Genomic DNA, 22941 nt, shown 5'->3' on the forward strand with positions numbered 1-22941 from the left:
GGTTCGGTGTTGGGTCCACTGTTGTTTTGTATATTTATCAATGATATTGATGAAGGTGTATCAGGCTTAATGTCGAAGTTTGTAGATGATACAAAGGTTCGCAGGGTTAGTAATGGCAGTGTGCTACTGCAACAGGATCTAGATAATTTGGGCAGATGGGCTAAGAAGTGGTAACTGAAGTTTAACCTTGACAAATGCAAAGTACTGCATATGGGTAGAAATAACCCCAGAGAAACGTACCAACTGTGTGGCACTACACTTAAGGTGGTAGAAAATGAAAAAGACCTGGGAGTAATTGTGCAGTCAGATTTGAAGCTTTCTGAGCAATGCAGACAGGCTGCCAGGGAAGGTCATGGGGTTTTGTCAATGATATATAGGAATTTTGCTAGAAGGGAAAAGGAGGTGATTATCCCTCTGTATAAGGCAATGTTCAGGCTACGCCTTGAGTACTGCGTACAGGTCTGGAGGCCTCATTTTAGGAAGGATGTAGATTTACTTGAGCGTGTATAGAGAAGGGGAAACAAGATTGGTGAAGGAAATGAAGGGATCCTCTTACCAAGAGAGGCTAAGTTCTGCAAATTGCAGTGGCTGGAGACTAGACACCCTGCGCGGTGATCTGATTGAGGTGCATAAGGCCTTGAATGGGTTGAGCACGTTGAATTCTGATGGGATCCTTCCACTTGTTCAGATTACGAACCTAAGGGGGCATAAATTTAAATTAAGAAAAGACAGATGTAGATTAGATGTGCAGAAATTTGCCTTTAGCCAGTGGGTGGTTAATTGCTGGAACAAACTTCCATCTGTCATTGTGGAAGTTGATAGGTTGAATAAATTTCAGGAGGAACTGGACAGGCATTTGGAGGGAATGGTGTGTGTTTTTTTTTTTTTTTTGGCTGATGCTGCATAAGCTCATTCACTTGCTTTCTTGAATCGCATGCCACTACTACGAAGAGATTAGCGTAATCCATTTGTAGAATAGTATGACGTCACAATCATAAGGAAGTATGATTGTGACGTCACATAATGGATGTAGTGCTTACTGTAAGCGGTCCTCCCAAAACCGCATAAAAGTGTCACTGTGAAGTAGCAAAATCTGCGAAGGCCAGAAGAAGGTATAAGTAGTGTGGGTATCGTGAATATGGTGTTGCTGTGTTTTTCATCTGGCCACCTAGTTACTGGAAAGCTCCCTGGGGTATAGTTGGTCTTCAGTGATCAGTTAATCAAGTAATTTGCTCATGGTATCCAGCCAGGTAGTAGTTTCGAGTGTCCCTTGCATGTTGATGGAGTCTATGAGGTTCGGAGTACTAAATGTATGTCTGATTATCTCATGCACAAGGCCTCAGGGAACCTTGTTGCTCTCAGTCGGGACTAGGTTTTACAAATGGATTTTTTTTTCTTGGTAGTATATGGTGTTTACATATTGCCTTCTTAAGATTTTGAATTGTTCTAAAAGTGGCTCAGCCTGCTAGGGAGAAACCCTTCTACATACTCTCTTAAATCTTCTTCTTGCAGCCTTCAGTTCGAACTGGAGCGAAGAAAGCTAGGAGTTTAGTAAATGCTAGGAGTTTAGTAAATAAATTTGATGAATTTGAGGTATTGCTCAAAACATCAAAGGCAGATATTGTTGGGATATCAGAGACGTGGTGTCACACAGATATAAGGGATGCAGAAATGCAATTTGGGGAGTACAACGTCTACAGAAAGGATAGACAGGATAGGAAGGGGGGAGGGGTTATGCTATTAGTTAAGAAACACATAAAAACCAAGGAAGTGAAGCCAGTCGACATCGCTGGACAGTGCAGTGTTGAGTCAGTTTGGTGTGACATAAGCATTGGGGGTTCAAAATTGAGAGTAGGAGTGTGCTATAGGCCTAATGACTCTGATGAGTATAATAAGGAACTGTACAGGGAAATAGAGTGGGCCAGTAAATCAGAGAGTCTTATAATGGGAGATTTTAATTTCCCAGATATTGACTGGAATTTGGGGGCTGGTTACTCACACACTAGCAGGGCTTTTGTGGATTTATTGGATGATTGTTTTCTACATCAGCATGTTCGGGAGGCAACTAGAGGGAGTAATACTCTTGATTTGATTATCAGCAGTGATTCTTCATGCATTAAGAATCTGCAGATAAATGAACCACTAGGTGGCAGTGATCACAGTGTGCTGAAGTGGGATTTACTGAAAGAGGTAACTACCATTAGGGGTAAAGGGAAGGGTTATTGCTTCCGTAAAGGCGACTACGATGGACTGAGACAGTATTTAAATTCTATACAGTGGGACCAACTGATGATGTTACCAACAGCAAATTCAAAATGGGAAGCATTCAAAGAACTTATCTTGGAAGCTGCTAGGCTTTACATACCAACTAAGAAATATTGTTCAAGGTTTAGGCCAAAATGGATGTCAGATGAACTAATGAGGCATATGGCAGAGAAGAAAAATGCATGGGATACTTACAAATTAACACGTGACACAGAAACCTATGATAGATACAAGTTGATATGCAACCAAGTTACAAAGGAGGTTAGGCAGGCGAAGGCAGATTACGAGAAATTCTTGGCAAGGGATGCAAAGAAAAACAGCAAAGAGTTCTTTACTTATGTAAACTCTAGAAGGAAGGGGATGAATCAGATTGGTCCACTTGATATTGATGGGTCAACTGTTGATGATCCTGCTCAGGTAGCTAACAAACTAAATGAATATTTTGCATCGACATTCACACATGAGGAGTTATTCAGCAAGGGGAATGCCAGAGGTGTATTCAACTCTAGCAGTAAACTACAGAATCTTGAAATAACTGGGAGTAAAGTGGAGGAAAAACTGTTGAAGATAAACACAAGAAAGGCACGCGGGGTGGATGAGATCTATCCAGTTATATTAAAGGAGGCAGCAAAGGAAGTAAGCAAACCCTTAGCCATAATTATGAGAGCTTCCTTGGACTCAGGGGAGGTACCCATAGACTGGAAATGTGCAAATGTGACCCCAATTCACAAAGGAGGATCAAAGGCTGACACAAGTAATTATAGACCTGTGAGCTTAACTTCTGTTCCAGGAAAATTAATGGAGGCACTGGTTAAAGAAGCACTGCAGGATCATTTAGACAAGACGTCAGTTATAGCTCAGACACAGCATGGTTTTGTTAAGGGGAAGTCTTGCCTGACCAACTTGATTGGATACTATGATGCAGTCACAAAAGAACTGGATGCAGGGAATAACTTTGATATTATATACTTGGATCTTAGAAAGGCTTTTGATACTGTTGCACATGGAAGACTGCTACACAAATTGGAGCAGTGTGACATTGGAGGCAAATTGCTGCTATGGATAAAGGGGTGGTTGAGGGGGAGAAGACAGAGAGTGCTAAACAATGGACACTGCTCATCGTGGACTAATGTTATTAGTGGAGTCCCTCAGGGCTCAGTGTTGGGTCCATTATTGTTTTCTGTATTTATAAATGATATTGATGATGGTATATCAAGCTTAATGTCCAAGTTTGCAGATGATACAAAGGTTGGCAGGGTTGTCAAGGACACTACTGACACTATGCTGCTGCAACAGGATCTGGAAAGGTTGAGCAGATGGGCTGAGAGGTGGCAAATGAAGTTTAACATTGACAAATGTAAAGTACTACACATGGGAAACAGCAACCCCAGAGCAACGTATCAACTCTGTGGTACTAAACTGACAGTGGTAGAGAATGAAAGGGACCTGGGGATGATTGTGCAGGCAGATATGAAGTTCTCGGAGCAGTGCAGACGGGCTGCAAGAGTAGCTCATGGAGTATTGTCAATGATATACAGGAATTTTTCCAGCAGGGATAAGGAGGTGATTATTCCATTGTATAAGGCAATGGTCAGGCCACACCTAGAGTACTGTATACAGGTCTGGAGGCCTCATTTCAAGAAGGATGTAGAGCTGCTGGAACGAGTACAGAGAAGGGCAACAAGATTAGTGAATGGAACAAAGGGGTGCTCTTACGAAGAAAGGCTTAAGTTTTGCAAATTACAGTGTCTGGAGACTAGGCACCAGCGAGGTGATCTGATAGAGGTGTATAAAGCCTTGAATGGTTTAAGCATGCTCAATGCTGATGGGATTCTTCCTCTAGCTCAGAAAAATCACCCGAGAGGGCATAAATTCAAATTGAGGAAAGACAGATGTAGGATAGACGTGCGGAAATTTGCCTTTAGCCAGCGGGTGGTTGGTTGGTGGAACAGACTGCCATCCCTTGTGGTGGAGGTTGATAGCCTAAATAAGTTTAAGGCTCAGCTGGACAGGTATTTTGAACGAACAGAGGGGTGAAGTGGAAGTGGGTTTTTTTTTTTTTTTTTTTTTTTTGGCTGATGCTGCATAAGCTTGCTTTCTTGCATCAAATGCCTCTACTAATGCTAATGCTAAAGTTCCGTAGACTACCATGGAACACTCTTGGAGAGTCTTCTCTGCTTTTTAATGGATTCCTTACTGGCTGTTGTTATAATGTGGGTGACCAGCTCCGCCTTGGAGGTAACAGACAACTTTACTGAGGGTTGTTGCTTTTTTTTTTTTTTTTTATTTGGTAGTTGTTGGCGCATGGGCTTCTGTGGCCATATTGCACCTCCCAAGGTTTTTGCAGTACTTTGATCAAAGCCCGAGGCGGGATTCGAACCTGCGACTTTTGGGTTGCTAGGCAGGCACTTTACCCACCCGGCAAAGGGGGTATTGCAGGAGAGACCTTAGAGAGTAGTCAAAGACTTCCCAGTTGATGGCATATCTTATGAAGCAATTAGGCTGGTTTCTGCCAGCTGACTGACCGTTCGTCATGTTAAATGTAATAACCTTGTGGTCACGTCATAATCATATGTCCTTAGTATTATTGCAACAATACAAATATTTGACCACAACATTTCCATTGTTAGATGCCGCTGTAGATGTTTTCAAATCAAAAATAAATAAAAATAAGCATACGCACCTTAATTAAAAGCAATTAACTGCTCGTTTTTAAGAACGTTAGCATATATATGCATAATGCGCCTATTGCCTTCAACCCCGACTGCCCCCCCCCCCACTAGCATGTAATAACTCAACTCTCAGTACATTTATATTTGGACCTTTTAGAAAGATTTGTACAGTATTCCAAATATAATTAAAATCGGACTAATACAAACGCTGCAATTATTATTTTTGTCCGTCCGTCTGCATGTAATAACTCATCCCAGTGGATGAATTTTAAGGAAATATTGTATTTCGCTCTGTAAGAAAAAGATCCTTCCTATGTTTCATTAAAATCATACCAATAGAATTGCAGCAATTATTATTATTTTCTTTTTTGGAATATATATCACATGGGCTATCCATATACTGCAGGTGAAGCACTGGATAGTATGCTTGCTGACATGCACAGAAACGATATTTTCTCTCTTCTAGTGTAAATTGTGAATTATTAACTTTTGCTAGCGCGCATTAACTACCTTTATTTTTGCAGAACAGCATAATTATTCGCATTTTAATAAACGGATCTTAGCTGCAACGTTACCACAAGGCCACCGTGGTCCCGTATGCTATCGCTTTAATTTCGGTATTTCACACCAGTCGCGTGACGTCATTGATAAACTTCCGTTACATTCCGCTATAGATGTTTTCACATTAAAAGCACACGCAACAGGTGAAAAGTGATACGACCTCGATGAATAAAAGTTAAGTCAAGATATGGTTATGGATTAAAAAATAATAGAAAAGTAAATTTGAACGAGAGATCTGTACTACATTCTGTGCGGAAAACCTTATACCAAATGGATAGCAACTAAAGAAGACACAAGCAACGTTTCCCCTCTTAATCTTTGCTTTGTATTAAAACTTAATATGCATAGAAGCACACCGGAAGATGTAACGACTTGGTTTATGATGCTCCAAATACGACGCCTTTGTACTAACTGCTCTATAATCAAGGACTTGGACACCAACCGGCGTTACGCTCCTATTTACAATTTAATGACACGACCACAGCCAATTTACTTAAGAAATATAAATGAATGGCCACTAGTTAATATTCCTATATTCACGAGAGCCATAAGTTACTTCGTCACGCTCGGCAACGAAGTCATTAGTTATCGTCACTGGACCCTAAATACATACGTGGTTAGCAAGAATTAAAGTCTAATATAAGACACGAGCTAAAATATCGCGTCGGATGTTCTGCTTCGTTTAAAGCCACGGGGAAAGGTTGGGGGGGGGGGGATTCACACCGGGCACTGCATTACACGGAATAAGTGAAAGGTTAGTTGGCTGCAGACCAATTATCATCTTAGAACTTGGCATGTCTTTGTAATTTGCAGGAAATTCTCGTTACAGCGTGGTCATTAGGTAACTAGATGTACTAACAGATGCACTCCAGCAGATTGGTAATGCAGTTGTAGATTATTTGCACAGTTGTCTGCATTTTACCACAGTATTTGTGCTGTGACAACAGTTCGTCTTTATCTGAGACAGACAGACTCGTTCGTTATTATATTATGTTTCGATTAATATAAACTGTGACTGGTGACTTCGCATTAATCTTGGTATGATGGAGAGGACATCTGAGAGGGTGGCTTCGAAGATTAATGCGATCAGGATGCGTTCACTGTTGTATATCCAAGCGGAACACCAACTATTAAACTCCTAGCAATGATTAAATGTTGTAGAAGCACCGGCAACGTTTAACCATCTGAACTATTCGATAAATCACAAGTTTGCCGGTTTGTTAAAATGTACAGCTGTGATCAGTGCTCGCACATTGGTGCCAAACAGGTTTTACTGACGAATGGGTGCATCCCTTACTCCTGTTGGGATTAGCCCTTAGTGAGATGCGGGATGAATTTTACTTTACAGATCTTGCCAGCCTAGTTTTTACCAGGCAGGCACCAATCATAATTGAAATCCGGAAATTCAACGACTACTGGCCTGCGGTGTCACCATCGTTGTTGAGAAACCATCACTTATTGACTTCCGATGAGGACATTGTAGCTTCTGCATGAAAACTATGTGGTGGAATATAACAGGTTTAGCAAATGACGTCACAATACTCACGTGACTTGTGAGAATTGTGATGTGAAATACCGAAATTAAAGCGAGAGCATACGGGGCCACGGTGGCCTAGTGGCAACGTTGCTGGCTTGCTGAATAGCTGGTCGAGGTTCGATTCCAGCTGCTACCCTCATGGGGATTTTCCCAGGGGCATTCAGTATTGAGTTTGGCGGTCTCAAACCGTGGTCGTGAGGTTTCTCACCGGGATTGACTCCGGTTTTCCCCTCACAACAGACAAACCGCCATTCGCGACAAGGGGTACACGAAAATTTGATAGGGCTAGGGACGCGAGAAGACTAAACTCCGCAGCGTTTTCGCTGCGGACTTTCCTCTTGAGGGAAGGGGGTTAGTGGGGCAGCCGCGCCATCCACCATCATAAGGTGGGTTGTGGGCAGTCTATTTAACAGACATGTTCAGCTAAAATCCATCAATTGAAATGCAAATAATCATGTTCAGCAAAAAAAAAAAAAAAAGGTAATGTACGCAGCGCATTTAGTTTCAGGCGCAGGCGTGTTAGCAAAAGTTGATAATCTACGATTTATAGCAAAAAGCACTATTCATGCTGGAATAGAGAAAATTTCGTTTCTGCGCATGTCAGCAAGCATATAAATAGCCCATTTGATATTTATATTAAAGAAATTAATAATAATTGCTAAAATTCTATTATTGTGACTTTAATGAAACTTAAGAAGGGTCAATAATCTTTTTTACAGAGCGAAATATAAAATTTCCTTAAAATCCATCCACTGAGAAGAGCTATTACATGCAGCGGACGGACAAAGATGTAATGATTTTTGGAATGCTCAACAAATCTTTCTAAAAGGTCCGAATATGGAAATCCGTCCTGAGTTGAGTTTCGGCAGGCGTATATCCGTCCTGAGTTGAGTTTCGGCAGGCTAACGTTCTTACAAACGGGATCATATTGATGTGAAGACATCTAACAATGGAATGTACCGCTAAAATATTTGTATTGTTGCAGTTACTATGATTGTGACGTCACAATCATGATATCGAAATTACATCGGTGTGTCAATGTAGTCTCCATGTTGCAATCACACTTCTTTCAGTAAGGACGATTGTGTCGTCATATTATTCTACAAATGGATTTCGCGAACCCCTTCAAAAGAAGGATGTTTTCACATAAAATAATCTTTCGTGCGTACAGGATACACACTTTATTTTTTTCTACCGAGCGAGCACTTTGAGTTCGTAGCTAAAATAAGGAGGCCAATTCTGTCATCTGCTCTGAGAGAATTAAAACTCATAGGTGCCTAATGAATACAGTCTAGTGGCGAGAAGAGAAGTATAATTGCTGAATGTGTCTAATGTCAATACATTTTTGTTCGGTTTTCTCCTATACAGAGCCCTTGAAAGTAGTCCAATGGATATAATCACCAATCTCTCACATCGGGCGGAAAAGGCCTGAGTTCGAACGCCTTCAATGACACGTTGAATTTTTATAGGCTTTGGCTAAGTTAGTCAGTTTCAGGCGACATTCGGATAGTTTTTCACCCGAGTGAAGCACGCAAAGAACAGGAAAATACAAAAAAAATACTGATTTCTCATAGCTTCAGTTGCTTTGTCTCTTAAACACATACACAATGAGTTATCACTTAATGGACTGCACTCTTTTCTGATGGATGATAACTTAATATTCTCGTGCCAATCCATGGCTCCTTGAGATGAATTGGTACGAGAAGCTGTCGAAGACAGAAATTTCAAGCCACATGTATCACTCGGCACTTTTGAACCGCTTCAAATTCCTTAGGTCCGATCTTTATTTGAAGATGTCTAATAATTTAAAACCTATCTTAGCTATAATAATAGCACCCCATCATAATCGCTCCCACAGTATTAAGACTTTGTCAACGTGTGCTGTCTTAAACGATTAAATAAATTATCGACTATATTATCAGACAGCGCCTTTTCAGACCAGGTGATGATTCCTAAAAGTCTAGCTTCCTGACATTCATTCTGTTAGAGGTCCTCTTATAACTTTATATTCATTATTCAACTTCCTTTTAGATTATTTGGATTACCGTATTCTTGTTTTTTTATATCAAATGTACATGAAAATCATCAGAAGAGCCGCTGTTGATGCGGTTATGTCCATAAGAGGAACTCTTTATAGCTAAATTGCCAATTGTTTTATAGGAATTTCTTCAAGTTTTGTTTGATTTGTGGACTTATCCACTATGATGGTAAATCTCCATGACTTACCTTACCGAGTCTGGTATCTATCCCTGTTAGCTCAGAGTTGATGTCTTCAAGTCGAGCTGTTCATTTCAAAGGGAAAAGAAATATTGGGTGATTGATGACGTTAGTTTTTGTCTTAACAATGGAAGAGCCCAATCAATTTGGTTCTGTAACCATTACAACACACTGGAGATACCTGGGAGTTTTGTCTCTGATAGTGGCCTTAAGCAATTCAGATAGAAAAATATAGTATTTAAGGCCAGGTTTGAATGCTCAACTGGAAGTCGGGATAAGAAGAAGAATATCTTTTGAAATAAAAGTTGATGGCTTTGGAATTACGTATATTAAAAAAAGGTGGCATAACACAGAACGAAATGGGATAATATGCCAGAGTTGACTATGGGCAAACTTTTCGAAAGAATTAGAAACAACACATACATATTTCGTTCTGTTTCAATATCGGAAATCCTCAAAAAATTTCAAGAACATTCATTTAGGAGTGTCGATCCTCTGGCAGAATTCAGTAGTCCGGATGTCTGTGCCGTTATTATGGATTATATAGCAAACTTTACGTTGGGGTTCTTTTTTTCACGCATTCTTGAAGTAGTTCCAGAGAAAGATTTATTGTGAGATTATTCCATGAACCGAGACACAACCACATTCCATCATTGTCAAAGAAGAAGCATTCCACCTGGAAGATCATCGACTGTTGGTATTTTTAAAAATATTAATCATAGTTTACGACTTTGAAAAGACCTCTGAAGATATATGCTGTGTGTTGTTCAGTGACATAGAAAAGACGAATTGCAGAAGTCACCTTTCCATGCTTCGTCTTTCCGGCAAGATAAAATATACTTCTTGACTATTTTGAAATGCAGCAGCTTTTTCTTGTTTAAAATGTCTTTGAATTTTTTTTTAGGGAACAATTACGAATGTAGAGAGAATTTAACATCAAGGAACATTAAATCGCAGGATGGGGTTTTTCTAAGTGATGAAAATCCAATTCCTAAGCTACATACTTACTTCGAATAGAAACTTAAATAGATTAAATGTTCGAAATCTGACATAAGACACGCCGATCATTTAAGCAGAATCAAGCAACTCTACAAGTTTACGACCGTCGTAGATCTCCTGAATTAAGGACCTGCAAAGGTCTCTGCAAGAGATTACATTAACTGCAGTGTCGCATTCCAGTTCCCATTATGTAAATTTAAAGCGCGAATTTAGATGAATTAAATCTACTTACTCTTTCACTTTAAGTTTGCTCCTGGGAAATTTACATTCAAGATTGCATATAGCGCCGTCTATCGGAATCTTCTTACTTGCTTATCGCGTGGAGGAAGAGTACTTGAGTGAGCTGAAAGTATTAAAAATTGGACTGTAATATCATAATACACTAGACATGCATTTTGCACTTTATATTAATAAGACATTGCAAACACAGCGCTATAGACTGGACTGCTTACACGCTCTTAAATGTGTGTAATTTTTTAATGAAATTACTGTTCATCATTAACTTAGTAATTAACAACAATTATCCATTACTTTACTGTAGCAGCAGCACAGAAATTTGCAATCGCCTTGCATTAATAGTTAGAATCAGAAAATTGTAGATCAACCTTCTATTATGTTGTTGTTGGGTTTCAGGCGCATCGGCTATATTGCGCCGTATATAATATAGGTCTTTAAATTGTATGTGCTTTGGGATTGATTTGCTGGGAGAAAAAAAAAACAAACAATGCTGTCTTCTGAGATCCACTAACTCAACCACGTTGAGAAAAAGGGCCATAAAAATTCCTGATTCCATTGACGGGATTCGAACTCAGTTCTTCTTCCACCCGGTCTGGGAGGACGATGATTATACCAAATATGCTAACCACGAGGACTCTTCCATTATGACAATGGACTCTATCTAGCATGAAGTTAAGTAACTGTCTCATACAGAATTATTTAAATGCCCGCCTTGTTTAGTAGGTTCGATGGTTATACCGTTTTCTGATTGGAAGGTTCAAATCAAGTAGCATTATTTCGATAAAAGCGTCCATCCCTCACTCCGTAGGAGTCTACGAAAGAAATTTTTAACCTTTACTTGTGTAGCTTTCTAGAATGGCTCATGTTTTTTGTGAGCCCTTGGAGTAAGCGATCTCTTTCAGTAACACTAACATAATTTTTACATCCACTTGTAGTCAGATTTTTATGCATATATTTCGAAAATAATTCCTAAAATTTCACACTGTGGGGGTTCTGCTTTTTTTTTTATTTAATTTGAACCCTACTGAGGTCTCAAACTGCCCACAAAACGCAAATCTAACTGCAATTCACACAGAAAATTCTAGAGTGTGTAAAGCGCGTGTTAGCAGAACATTGAAGACATTTGTTTACAAAACTTTAATGAACATTATATACAGCATTTACATACAAGCATATATTTGAACCATACTACAGTACTACTCTATCTCTCTCTCTCATCAAGTATTCTCATTTACAAATTATTAACATAAGTTTATTTCTTAATATGAATCCTCGACGATTACTCAATCATTCTCTTACATTACCAATTTTGACGTGAATACGTCTTTAAATTCTATCCGGTATAGGGGGGGGGGTATCTCTATGAAAACTCTAGGGACCAAAAAAATGGCAAGATTTGTCGCGCTTATATCTCGTAAACTATAAATGATAATCTAATGATTTAAATTTTGTTGGATAGAGGGTTTATGTCCGTATCTAAAATGGTGGGTAGTGTGGGGGTGCAGCGGTGAGGGAGGGAAGGGTAGCGCTTGCGCGTGAACACTGAAAATGGCGACACCGCTGCGGCGTTTGGGCTGTGTAACTTTGGATTGCGAAGAGATAGGACGTTGAAATTGGTGTCGATTTGTAGAGAATAACAGGATCTACAATATTATTTAGCAATAATAACCGATAAAATAAAATTTGTAAAGTTATAAGCCGATAAGTGTGCTGAGTTGAAGAAAATATGAACAGAAACGTATATCATTGGAAATAAAAGTTCAACTTGAAGTACATTTCTACATTGTCCACTACTCTGGGCAACACTTGTATAGCTTTAACCTTTGTAAGAAACATCGATGTAAATACTATGCCATATGTATCTTACTTCTTCTATCATCGGCCTTTGATAAATAAATTTATACTTCATTTATAACCACCAAGACTTTATTCATTTACATCTTACCCTTCCTCTAATAACACAAAGACGGATTCACGCCTTAAACGATTGCGGTTGTGCCCCCCGTACACAACCAACCCCATTTTTTTATCGCTTACATCAGTAAAACTCTTATTACTCTTTTTATATACAGTATTTGTTTCTAGCCTTTAACATATGAAATATATTACAACCGGTATCCTCTTACTTCAATAATATTTACTATAGCTCACCCATTCTACCTTAATTACTCTCTAGTTAACATCTTAGTCATCCCGTTTACCAACCTTACGTTATTTCATAATCATTAACATTCATAACAAATTATCTCAACCTTAGTAACTAACTTGCCTAATACAACAGGAATGTTCTTTTTTTACAAGGACTATCACTCAATTCCTTACAGAGCTAGGTTATGAGTCCTTCAGTTCAGGGTTCAATAAAAAAACAGGAACAGACTTACGTTCCGGAATGGCCGCTACTTCCAATTTCCTTGCAAACAGGCTTTCTTCCATTTCTTGGGCACTCTGCTCTCCTTAGTTTCAGACAGGCCTTCTTTCTTTTCTTGGCTCACATATCTGCACAACTGGCCATTTCTCAACGGGCCGGACCCTAGACACAAGTGCAGTCTCTTGCACGACAAAACTTCGGAGGTACATCTTGCGATTTCGTTGCTAGGGGCGCCGATCTCCCTATCACTGCCCTCCGATGCCAGACTGGACCAGGCTTGCTTTCTTGTATGTTTACCTTAACTTTACCCACCGTCTTCATGGCCGATCACTGCCTTCCGATGCCGGACAAGGCTTTCTTTCTTGCTCGTTTCTTTTTCTTCTTCATCTTGCTACCATGAGATGTGCACTCCGACCACCAAAAAAAAAATAATAATAATAATAATACACTTCAACCCGCAAACTCACGACTTTCTCCCCTTAGACCACAGAGAGATCAGATACAGAGTGGACACGTGCTCAATTACACTCCCCCTCCAACCTTTTTGGCCATAGCAGCCCTTGCGCTAATAAACCCCACTCCAACAACAACTCCAAACTTTTCTTTTTCCCTCAAGTTTGGAACGCCTATCCTAAGGACTCGTTCTATTTAATTTTTCATTCCTTCCTATTTACTAAAACATCGGACCACAGCCGTCTCCCTAGCGTACAAGCCAACCCTTCTCTTCTAAATATATCGAACTACCCAAATATCAGTCGCCCTTACTCAGTTTACTTCCTAACGGTGGCTTAGATCAAAAGAGACGCTTCGTAGTCCAATTGTTCTTGCCCTCAGCAACCCTTTCTCGCCTGTTCACAAATGGCATCGCTGTCCCTATTTGCTCTCTTATATTACTCGAAATTACTTGTTTCCATTTAGCCGCTATTTAATACATATACGTCTAACTTTCCCGTCCCCAAATCCAGTGTTTCTTCAAACTTTAACGTTATTTACATTAAAACTCCCTTTCTGGATTTATTTTAGCAAAACAAATATTTCTATTTTAATTTGTAAGATCTACATCTTACAACATCGTGTCAAGTTTCTGTATTTAACCATAACTTACTACTGTTTAGGAAAGTAGATATGATACTGATCTGTTTTATTACCTGGACATAGTAATATTGAGGGAGAGTAACATGTTCTGACTTGTCTGCCCAGACGGAAAGACAGTTGTAGCGTGAGTACGTTTGCAGTTTATCTGAGTATCTATTGCATAGTGTTTCTTCCGGGTTTTGCTTAGCATTTCATTGTTAAAATGTCTAATCTAATTAGAATCACCCTGCCAATTTCTGCTACGTGTTTTGAGGGTTTACAACAAAAGAAATATATATATATACGAAAGAAGAATGTCTACAGTAATACTAAACGTGCATTTTGTTGCGCGATTGGGGATCAGGACAAAACTTGGGCTGTATTACCCTGCATCACAAATCTGAGGATATGGCTAACTGGAAAAATTAAAAGTATACCTTTTACTGTTCCTATAGTGTGGCCAGAACCGGCAACCACAGTGACGATTACTATTTCTCTCTATGGAATAATATCAGGGATATCCAGAAAATGCAAGCACAGAATCCAATATCATCTGCAAGGCCGGTTACTTATAATGAAGACCTGCCGATACCACCTCCTCCAAATCATGGGATAAAGAAAGTAGCGATGAATATAGCGAGGATTCTTTGAATTGCAGACTTTGGTGAATCGCGCATTTCAACAGACTTGGAATACCAATTAGAAAATTATAACTCGCCTCACTAAATTGCGTGCATGATTTCAACTTATCTAAAGGACAAGCAGAATTCCTTGGTTCTAGATTACAACAGTGGAAGTTCATTGAAGCAGGAACTTAATACAGTATATCGAAAACATAACAACGAAGTGTTTTCAAAATATTTTATTATGAAGACTGTATAGATTTCTACAAAGGTAGTAAACTCTTCTGAAGGAACTGAGTATTGAAGACAATCCTAATTAATGGCGAATATTTATTTATCCGTTAAAATTAAGTTTAAAAGAAATTTTGCTGCACAATGGAAATGCATTCCAATCAGTTCTTATACTTCATGCTGTTGACTTGGAATTAAGAAAAAATATGAACATATGTCCACGGTTTTTTAGTGTAATAAAGTACGACTTCGCTAATCATAAGATAATTGGATTATCACTGATGTACATGGAGATGTCACAAAATGCTGTTGTTGTTCATGAGACAGTCCTGCAAGAGGAAAAACATTATCTTGTGCAGTAGTGGGAAAAGAGTGAGGAATTTTTGCCAGGTAGAAGTAATTTAAATTGTGTTCTGCTGGTTGAACCAAAAGAGCTTCTTCTTCCTCCTTTGCATATAAAGCTTGGATTAATGAAGATTTTTCTTAAGGCTTCAGATAAAAAAGGAAGGGAAGTGTTTCCCAATCTAACAGATGCAAAACCCAAAGAAAGAACTTTCAATGAATAGAACTAAATAGATTTCCCATAGTCTCCTGTCGTGCAGCATATATGAATGCCTTTCGTGTGCACCTCATGTGAAATAATAAATAAATCTGAAACATTTTTTCTTTTGTAGTTGAGAAAAATACTAAAACCCAAATGGTTTTTTTTCTTATATGCCCTTGGTCATTTTAATACGTTTTGCGAGGAGAGAAGGATCTTCCGGTAAAGTTGGATTTTATATTTTTGCGCAAAACATTCAACATCTTACAGAATTTTCGTCAAAGCGGGAGAAAATACTCGAGATAATGAGGCCGTGTTTTCTCGTGCTCCCCGGAGACTTCATTAAATGCAGCTTTTATTTTCTCTCCTCGTCTCCTTCCACTGAACGCGTCTTTCATCTAGCCTTACTGAAGGTGTTTAGACCATTTTTCGTCTCTCTCTCCCTCTTCTTAATCCTTCATATTTTTTTTTTTTTTGTTACGCAGCCGATTGCATCCTCAACTCCTTTAAGTTTTCACTCTAACAAAGTGATGCTTTGGATCTTCCATTTTCAAGTGTTTTTAGTTAGAAAAATTCTCTAAGGTTTTTGAAGATTTTCTTTCCTATAATCCGAGTTTTCTTAGGATTAAGCGCATTCTAGCTTTGTGTTATCTCTTAACACTCCTGGATATATTCACATTTTTATACTGTTGAGTTTCTTTGTAGCTTGTTCTTTAAGACTATCCACTAATATGAGTTCTTCAGAAGTTTGGTACCAAAAAGAAAATTACAAATTTAAAATTATTCATCGCTAAAACAAGTGTTGGGTGTAATTTGGCTTTCACCGATAGCATGGTCTCGATGGTGGCTATTGGGAATTTTGAGGTTAGGCACACCTTCTTGGGCATATTACCGAAAAACGCCAAACAACCCTCTCCTGAGACAAAATTACTCTTCCAAGATGTAAAAGAAAGTTCCTTTTGTCCAGATGGGAAATGTTTCTCAACTTCGCGACTGGAATCAAACGTAGGCCTTTTTGCATGTATCGAAATGTACAACAAGTTCTATAGAGTTATAACTCAGAAAAAAATGTCTGCGTACATTAAATCCTTAAAGGATATTGAAGCATTTAGCCAAGACATTTTTCAGATTAATGCCAACGTCAAAATCAGTCTGCTTCTAACTCAAAAGCACTAGATTTTGATCGGTTGAGGTATCTCACAGCTATTTTGGAGTTATGGCATCAGTGTGGCCCACATTGAGATTTTAAGTGTAACTGGTACGTGCGTTTACAAAATTAAGGAATAAAAAAGGTCTTCATCTCTCCAAATGTATACAAATCGTCTATATTCATATGTAACGTATTTATAGATACGGCATGTTAACGTCTCGTGGTCTTAGTTGCTTCTTAGAATATTTTAATCATATAAACTCATCTTGCAACCGTTGTCCTTTTTTAATGATGACGTTCTAGGGAGTTAGGTGATTCTTGATTTAGAATTTACACCTAGGCAACTGAGGCATGATGCAGCAGTATGCTTTGAAAATTGCGTTTTTTTCTATTGTTGGATGAAAAACCCAGTTTCCAGGATGAGTGGAAGCCAAAAAAATCCTATACCGACAGAGACTAATTCTGCCACGACGTGGAAAATGCTATGAAAGCTCCTCCGGTTCCAATTGAAAGTATTTCTCCACTCCGAATACGATAGCAATAAAATCTACTTAAAAAGCAATGCAATGCAACACTGCTACGTGAAGTTATCATTGCAATATCGGTTTAACAATTGTTTTTATGTAAAAACCTAGAGCAAGAACCTAAGAAAAGAAATGCTTAATTCTTTATACAATAGTATACGGTTTTATAACAATATTTAATCTTTTGAACTAAAAACGAATGCTAAACGTTTTTTCTGCCCTTCCATTTTGAAGCCAGATGTGATATTTTAAGTTTTCGTGCAATTTCATTTGAAAATACTTTTAAAACATAAGCTATCGAGTAAAATTTTTACCCTTTCTTCTACGTATTTTCCAAACTATACCTTACAACGGTATCTTGACTCCATAAATTCGAATTACATTTACGGAATTCGCTTCATTCTTTTCAAATACGTTTGTAAACAGAAACTCGAAAAGAAATCGTATACCTTTGTTCTTATTTTTAACACAGAACGTAACATACAGCCTATTTCTTAAAAAAAAAAGAAGTAAATGTTTTTGTGCAATACAATATTTGCCGTTCCACCTTAAACAAAATAATTCGACGTTCTAAGTACACAATGGGTTGGCTAAACAAGAAACAAAAGAGTAAAGAAGATTAGTCTGGTGAGAGACGCTGGAAAGGATTTGAACGACTTCAATTTCATTTCAAGTGTACAGAGCGAATGAATAGAAAAAAAGAGACAGGAAAGCTGAATTTAATAAGGTCCCAGTGGGAAGGAAGAAACAGTTCGTTCGAAGACTCAATTGTTTGAAGAAAACATCTTACGAAGGCGTTACGTTTCTGCGAAGTATGCAGCGTAAAGTGACTCTCCTTGCTTCCACGTGTACACATCAACGAAACAGTAGATGAATAGGCCTATTAAGTGTAATGGATATCCTTTGAATCCCGAAGCTGTCTTTAAATAATGCCAGAAGAAGCCACATCCTGGAAATAAGAATGCACTTTTTATGAAGTGTTTCTCGGCTGTCACTTATTATTTTTATAGGATTAGAGTCTGCGCTTATCGAGAAATGATAACTTACAAGATCTGCCAACAGTCTTTTGTTCAATAGATTTGGTATATTTGCTCAGAGGCAATCTCACGACGAATCCCTACACTTAGACATACGATACCTATTCTCTATCATCTGAAAAGGGACATTTTGTTTAGGCGGATGCAGCTGATTGTTGTGGAGTTTTAAGGACATATTGCGCCGTATATAACGTCTGTAAATTGTGTGTTCTGTGGTCGAATTTCTGTTTTCTGGACAAAAAACCCCCAGTTTCCGGGAAAAAAACCATGATTCCCTCGCCTGAGACCGACTAACTCAGGCACATTGTGATAAAGACCCATAATTCCTCGCGTCATTATCGTCGTCAGATTCGAACTCGGGTCTTTTCCCACCCGGTGTGGGGAGGACGATGTTATACGAGCTTTGCTACTGGATGTAGCAAAAGCTTCGCTTACTGAATATCCTTGCGTCATTGATCATCCATTCTGATACGAAAATAAGTAACAGCTGTGAGCAAAACGCAAAATTTGTAGAGTTGTGTTTGGCAGAGTCGCTTGAAACATTCAAAATAAAATAATTGTATTTCACCATTGCCTGTGTTTATAACTGTGCTCTGCAAAAGATTCTTTCCTCAAATAATTTTAATATAACATCAGCAAATTGCATTCCTTTTACTAGCCACAGAAGAAAACATAAGTTTTGCTAAAGAATTTGCAAATAAAAGTGATATTTTGATATCAGCCTATAATTAGAGATTCTTGGGTTGCTATCATTTCATGCGGTGAGTTTTTTCAGAGGAACTTGAATTAGGTATGGTGGCACAGCAAATAAGGCACAGCAGTTCCATAATTCTATCCTTTGAATGGCATCATATAAATCAATATGATGGCATTCAAATATCATTATATACTACGTTCGAAACTATAACTTGATTCTGACCAACTCTGTACAGAAACTTCAAAGACTGTTCGCGCTTCAGAGCTGGTGATTTCAGCAGTTATTTGAAACGTTTGTGGTTCACAATTCTGACTAGCCAGTGAACAGCATTTCTGTTTTGAGCCTCGAATGATATAGGAATACATTGAAGAAACTAGAAAGTGATTATTAAAAGTTGAAAAACTATTTTAAAATTTCTTCTTAACACTTTTTTTTAATCAAATCACTGAAAATGAAGCCTTATCTATGTTTAGTGGTTGACTGTGGAAGAAGTAGTTATAAAAATTGGACTGATAACACTTAATTGCATACATCTATATATAAATGATACTCTGAGGAAATTAATTTAAGGCAAAATACCCTTTAAAACAAATTTAATATTCAAGATATATAAATAAAATTCAATGGCACTTTGGATACTTATTGAGGGACACATTCCGACGTTTTTCAATGATTGCTGTTAAGTAGAAAATGCATGATGTTCTACCTCCGAATTGAGCAGGATATTAAAAGTTAGTATAGCAACTCTTACCTCAAAAGTACATCCAATATTCTTTCATGCAACGTCTTCTTAGAATCACTAAAGTAGAGGTACAGTGGATCCACTGCACCTATTACTTGAGTGATAGTTTTCCACTTATTAAAATGCAAAAACTAATCTAAATCTATTGTTATTACTTACTACCCGAATATGAATTTCTTAAATTTAAATTGCTTTAGAATACTTATAATTTCACTTATGTTTTGTTAACAGTAATGAAGAATTTAAGCTAGTGAAAGTCCCATCACTAAATCCAGTTTAGGCCCCCTTAATGAGTAAGGCCTTTCTAATATTAGGAGCTACGAAAATAATTACGGTATATTTAAGTACTTAATCCAGCAACCTTTTCCGTTGGAATTAATGTATTCTTTTATTTAAATTTCTGGAAGAGAATGCTTTCTTTTAATAACAAAGGGTAGAATCCATGGAAAGTCAAAGGCACAGTGAATTTGGAGGCGTCTTTATTGCTTAACACAATCATCAAGGGCAAGATGCTGCATTAGTCCTCCCCCCCCCCCCAAAAAAAAGACACGTTGTCTTAGACTTTCGTTTTGTACATATAATTATTACTATCAGTTTATTAATCCTTTAGATTTAATCCTAGATATCCATAGGCTAAGAGGGTGATAATGCCTTCTGCTTCTTATATATATATTATTTTGAGTGGAAAGTATAAAATTTCCCTGCATCCCTTTCTCCGCTTGTTCTCTAGATGTAATGTCAGTATTTATATGTTAGATATTCCTTTCCCATTATTTAGGTCAAATGGGCGGCGACGGCGAAGATTCCGAAGACAAAGGGGCTGCAGATGAGGAGGAACGGGAAAGGTTGGAGGCCCTTCAAGAGGCCGAGGAGCGTAGGAAGGAGAAACATATGAAGATGGAAGAGGAACGCGAAAAGATGAGGCAGGAGATCAGAGATAAGGTAAATTTAGCATATTTTCATTATAAAATGTATAGTAAGTTATTCTTGGGCACCTCCGTAGCCTGGTGGGAAGGAGCAATAGTGCGTATCACATGCTTCTTGATTAAACGGGGGTTCGAGCCCGTCACCACCAAATACGGGAGATGCGCAAAGGTCAGGGAATGACCACCGCATATCCCGGAGCAATATGGCCTTAGTTGCTAATGCTCCTAAAAACCAAAACAACAACAACTTGTGTATATTTTGTTGTTGGAATGTATTTTTTATATTGAAACCCATCTGTTCATTCTAAGGTAATTATCAGTTATGAAATAGGTTGTAAATCGAAAACGAATCCAAAACTTTCTAGGGAGAAGGACATTATGCAGTTGTTCATAACGAAATAAGTGTACAATGTATTAAGATAAGTAAATTAAACTTCCCAAAATAAATAGAACTACTTAATAATTGGAAGCATTTCTGGATTCCATTTTCAATCCTGTCATCCTCCAATTGCCTGATGAGAGCATTCAACACATGAAATGCAGAAGTGTCGTCGATTATTGGAGTTCTATTTGTGTGGGAGTTTAACTTGTTTACCTAATTTAACACTTTGTACACAATAAAATTCGGTTGATAACAGTTCATGTGGTTTAATTAGGGTTATTCATATTTGGCATGAACCCACATTGCTTCAAAACATTTATTGAAAATTTACAACCCAATATTCCTCTTAATTTGTCAATATACTACACACGATTTTCCTTAAATATCTCGAAAACGATCTTTAAGAAAGCGTTACCATTGATGTGCTGATACTCATTTTCTGTATTATTTATCTTTAGTATGGAATCAAAAAGAAAGAGGAACCAGTCACTGAAGATCCCTTTGCTGATATGGAAGGAGGGGGTTTAAATCGGAAACGAAAGACTCCCGCTGAACTTGCTGCGGAGGCAGAGGCTGAAGAGCAAGATGATTTCACAAGTGAGACATTTATTGAGTAAAATTTGATTATTTCTTTCTGTGGTAATTTCCAAAACAGAATAAGAAGCGCTGCCATATTACCAGTTAATGCTTAAATCTAATATGGTTTGTGATTGGTACTCACGCAAGTACCGAATTCCATTTAATGAAATGCACCGTCTGTATTTCGCTTAATAAAGAAAACAATATTAACCCAATGTTTCTTCGGAAAAAAATGCGCTCTGATGTTAAAATTGAAATTAAGATAATATTGATCTAAAAATTAAGAAGTATTTCAGCCCAAAAGATACTTCCGAAGTTCGTTTTTAAAATGAAATCGCCGAAACACTCCTCCTTAACTCCACTTAATTTTTATATCCCTTGCAATTTCATAATCTGTAATCAAAATTTAAAATTATAAAATGATTACGAGCAGTCTAAGTACGAATAATTAATTAATGAACAATTTTCCAATTCAAAAGGTGGCAGTTTATTTTGTAATTTTAACCAGAAACGGATTTATTCCTGCCATTAAAGGAATAGGGTTTTTACTTTCTTGGAAATTTCCACAAAATCTTAAGACAATTGTATATTAATCGCAGAATATATTTCTTGTATTTCTTTCTCTTTCTCCCGGATAATTTTCATCTCCATTTATCTTTGTACTGCATGCTCTACAATTTCTTTCACTTCCTTTCCGATTTTATTGCCCTTTGCATTTCTTATCTCGCTAGTTTTAATGTTCTTTAATGGCTAATTATAGTAATTTTCCTAAATGTTTTCTCCTACCTTTCGCGTTTTTTTTTTTGTTTTTAATTCATCAGCTTAATATTTTGTGTCTGAAATTATTTCATATAATTCATCTTAGCTAGTACGTTTAGGAATTTATTAAAGCATGTAATCGTTTGGATGTTCTAAATATTTATTTTCGTATTTCTAGCTTCTACAGTTATAGGTGTAAATGCGAAATGAGTGTTTGTAAATGATAAGTGAAGGCAAGCAAATACAAATCATGGTTATTTAAATCTCTCTCTGGCCATTTACGAACAGCATTTCTGCGATCATACTAATGAAGCTTCTTTTGCTATTTTATTTTAACAATTTAAAGGCACCTGCTTTCAGTTATAAGAACCGGATATTCGGCTAATTTGCATTTTAGATCGAAGGAGATTGCAATGGGACTATCGTTTCCCAGCTTTAGGATTTTAGTTTTATTTATTATAATGGAAATTAATTAAACGGTAAAGATTCAATAATGAGAGATGGATAATCATAGAATTATATCAGCTCCTGGAAATTTGTGATATTTTTATTTTTTTCCCCCGCTGCCATTAGTAGTTGAAAAACTTCTAGAAAAACTAGATTATTTGTCATAACGATTGCCCTTTTTATGCTAATTTAAATGACCCCATCCATTTCCATTCAAGTCAGCGGTGTTTCTTTTGAATGTAAACATTTTCCTGGTCAGTGTGATATTTTTCTTTCAAAAAAAATTAACCTGTTATTCAAAAATCTGAATTAGAGTTACCACAATTGTTTAGCATCTGCAAAAATTTTAAAATACTCTTACTCGCTACATATA

The 22941-nt window shown here is 37.6% G+C and overlaps 1 protein-coding gene across 7 annotated transcripts in view; it reads left to right on the plus strand.

Moving 5' to 3' along the window:
• Positions 1-22941, plus strand: part of LOC150089645 (complexin-like) — a 650426-nt gene that overhangs the window by 604502 nt on the left and 22983 nt on the right. For all 7 annotated transcript variants that reach the window (XM_090389573.1, XM_090389575.1, XM_090389572.1 and 4 more), the window contains 2 exons: positions 20254-20417; positions 21242-21380. In XM_090389573.1, the coding sequence (XP_090245699.1) occupies positions 20254-20417; positions 21242-21380 (303 nt within the window). The remainder of the gene's footprint in view (positions 1-20253; positions 20418-21241; positions 21381-22941) is intronic.

Source organism: Mastigoproctus giganteus, chromosome 2 (assembly GCF_048544385.1).
Source record: "Mastigoproctus giganteus isolate SK-2022 chromosome 2, ASM4854438v1, whole genome shotgun sequence".
NCBI lineage: Eukaryota > Metazoa > Arthropoda > Arachnida > Uropygi > Thelyphonidae > Mastigoproctus > Mastigoproctus giganteus.